The 2,648-nt window shown below is 39.5% G+C and overlaps 1 protein-coding gene across 1 annotated transcript in view; it reads right to left on the bottom strand.

Annotated features, from left to right (window-relative positions):
* Positions 1-2,467: 2,467 nt before the first annotated feature.
* tmem132a (transmembrane protein 132A) overlaps positions 2,468-2,648 on the bottom strand; it is a gene marked incomplete at both ends in the record, with an annotated part of 13,238 nt that continues 13,057 nt past the window's right edge. Inside the window, one exon of the mRNA XM_080534873.1 lies at positions 2,468-2,491. Within this exon, the coding sequence (XP_080390999.1) occupies positions 2,468-2,491 (24 nt within the window). The remainder of the gene's footprint in view (positions 2,492-2,648) is intronic.

Here is a 2,648-nt window from a genome sequence, read left to right on the forward strand (position 1 = left end):
CCATGCACATGCCCTATCGACGGCCTCTGTGAACATCTTCAATCATGGAGTCTGACGAGGAGAAGGCTACCCTATCAGGAGCTCTCATTCAATGTCACTTCGACTATGCCGTAACATCATGGTACTATAGAACCACAAAGGCCCATAAAACAAGACTCCAGACAGCCCAAAATAAACTGGTTAGGCTTCTGCTAGGCCTCAACCCTAGGACACATCTAACCGCTGCTAATTTTTTGAGCCTTGATTGGCTACGAGTAGTTGACAGAGTGCAGCAGCTTGCACTGGGCCTGGTCTTCAAGATACGCTACACCACAAAGACACCCAAGTACCTGTCAACATACTTCCAAAAAGTGAACAACGTCCACACATACAACACCAGAGGAAGCTCCACGAACCACGTTCAACCGCGTTGCACCACAAACAAGGGGTTAAACTCGTTTGCAAACTATGCAGTAAAAATGTGGAACGCCCTTCCTATAATCTTAAAGGAGTGCAAAACACTGCCCACCTTCAAAACCACTCTCAAAAAACATTTACAGGAGGCTGCAATCCGTAACTGGACCCTCTAAATCAAAAATCAGATTAAAAGACCCGAACTACCCACTGTACATACTTTGTGTTTTGTCCCCCGCCCCCACCTGTGGTGTATGTCCCCACCTGTCCTACCCGCTGTACATACCTTATGTTTTGTTGTATTGTTCTTCCCATGATGGATGGATGTTTATCTTGTAGATAGTAATAGTTATTTGTCTGTATTATCTTGTAGATAGTACTAGTTTTTTTCTTTTGTCTGTCTTACATGTAACGATGAATTGAGAATCAAGGACCCCAATTGAAATAAGCCAGTGGCTTTCTTGGGTTTTTATCCTTTTAGTAGACCTTGTATGTAATATGTACTTTCATGTACCTACTTCTGCAAACCTTCTAATAAAGTTTTCAATCAATCAATCAATCAATCACTAACTCTAAACGTGAAAAAGTAGTAGTTCCCTGACCGGGAATCGAACCCGGGCCGCGGCGGTGAGAGCGCCGAATCCTAACCACTAGACCACCAGGGACTGGTGGACACCCCCCTCTATGGAGGTGTCAAAATGTGTCCCCTAATGTTTGAGGACTTTATTTAATTGTACTTTGAATTAAGGTTCCAGTTTTAATAAAACCTGTACTATTTACACCTATGTTTTAGAGGCTTACAATTTAGAACTAATAAACTTTATTTTATTGGGTTACTCTTATTCTGAATATTTGGTGATGTAGTTCAGCCACCTGGTATTTCCCTCTCCAAATATGATGACCATCAGAGTGAGCATTCTTAACTTATAGGCTATTATGCCACTTATCCCCCATTCGGAATTTGATTGTATCAGAGAAGAGGTAGGCCTATGTCTAAAGAAATCTCATTTGCAATAGAACTGTATGAGATATTTCCATACAACTACTGGTTAGTGTTCAATAGCACCCTAGACAATTCAGTAATGATATATTTTTCAGGGATTTCAGTTTTTCTGATAAATGAGAGAAAAGTGATGGAGTCCTATGTTCCTGTCACCAAAAAGTATAATGTCCGTCTAAACTAAAGCTAAGTTTACAGGACTATAATTCAGTATTTATTTAGGTAAATAGTTGTCTGACTATTTGGTGATGTAGGACAACCACCTGGTTCATACCTCAGCAAATCTGAAGAGGGCTTTTTTGTCACCTTTCCCATATTCGGCCTGGTCTAATTTGGCTCTTTTTCAGGGATTGTGGTAGCTCTAAAGAACAACCCAAAAAAACATATTTTCCCCCAAAATAAAATTTGACAACAATCAATTTCAATAATGGGAGACCCTAAAGATAAGAAAAATCATTGTTGTCATTTGTTCTACCTCGGGTAGGGGTATCTCGAAGCCTTTTTTGAGGACTTGCTGCTAGACTATAAACAGCTTAGGCAAGGCCAAACTCACTCGCAACTCCGAAAATTATATTTATTTCACACCCTTGACATACATTTTGTAAGCATTTCCCCGTTCTTTCAATTGTAACCTTCTGTAGTAAGAACATCATCTGTGTGTGTGTCTGTCTGTGTGTGTGCGTGTGTGTGTATTCTGTAGTAAGAACATCATGTGTGTGTGTGTGTGTGTGTGTGTATTCTGTAGTAAGAACATCATGTGTGTGTGTGTGTGTGTGTGTATTCTGTAGTAAGAACATCATGTGTGTGTGTGTGTGTGTGTATTCTGTAGTAAGAACATCATGTGTGTGTGTGTGTGTGTGTGTGTGTGTGTGTGTGTGTGTTCTGTAGTGATGACATCATCACTGACTAGAAGTTCATAGGAGAAAAGAGAACAAACAGGAAGTCATGTCTCAAATGTAAAATGATATCTTCAAACTTTTTTCTTTTTTTTTTACCAAATTATTTACAATCTTTGTTGGGTAGGATTACAAGTAGGTTTTTCGGCACATGTGCAATTATTCCCACCATATCTACTTACTTACAGATTATGTTATCTAACTGGGAATGAGAAAGACAGGACATGCTACATAATGCTTTTATGGATGACTTGACTGAACATGTTACATGTATGAATGTGAGGAAAATGGCCATATCATGTGCAGTGTTCATGTATTGCATCTATCACTTCTATTGGTTGCTTCCTATACAATATGGA

The sequence above is a fragment of the Nansenia antarctica genome (genome assembly GCF_963989245.1).
Source record: "Nansenia antarctica genome assembly, chromosome: 6".
NCBI classification, from domain to species: domain Eukaryota; kingdom Metazoa; phylum Chordata; class Actinopteri; order Argentiniformes; family Microstomatidae; genus Nansenia; species Nansenia antarctica.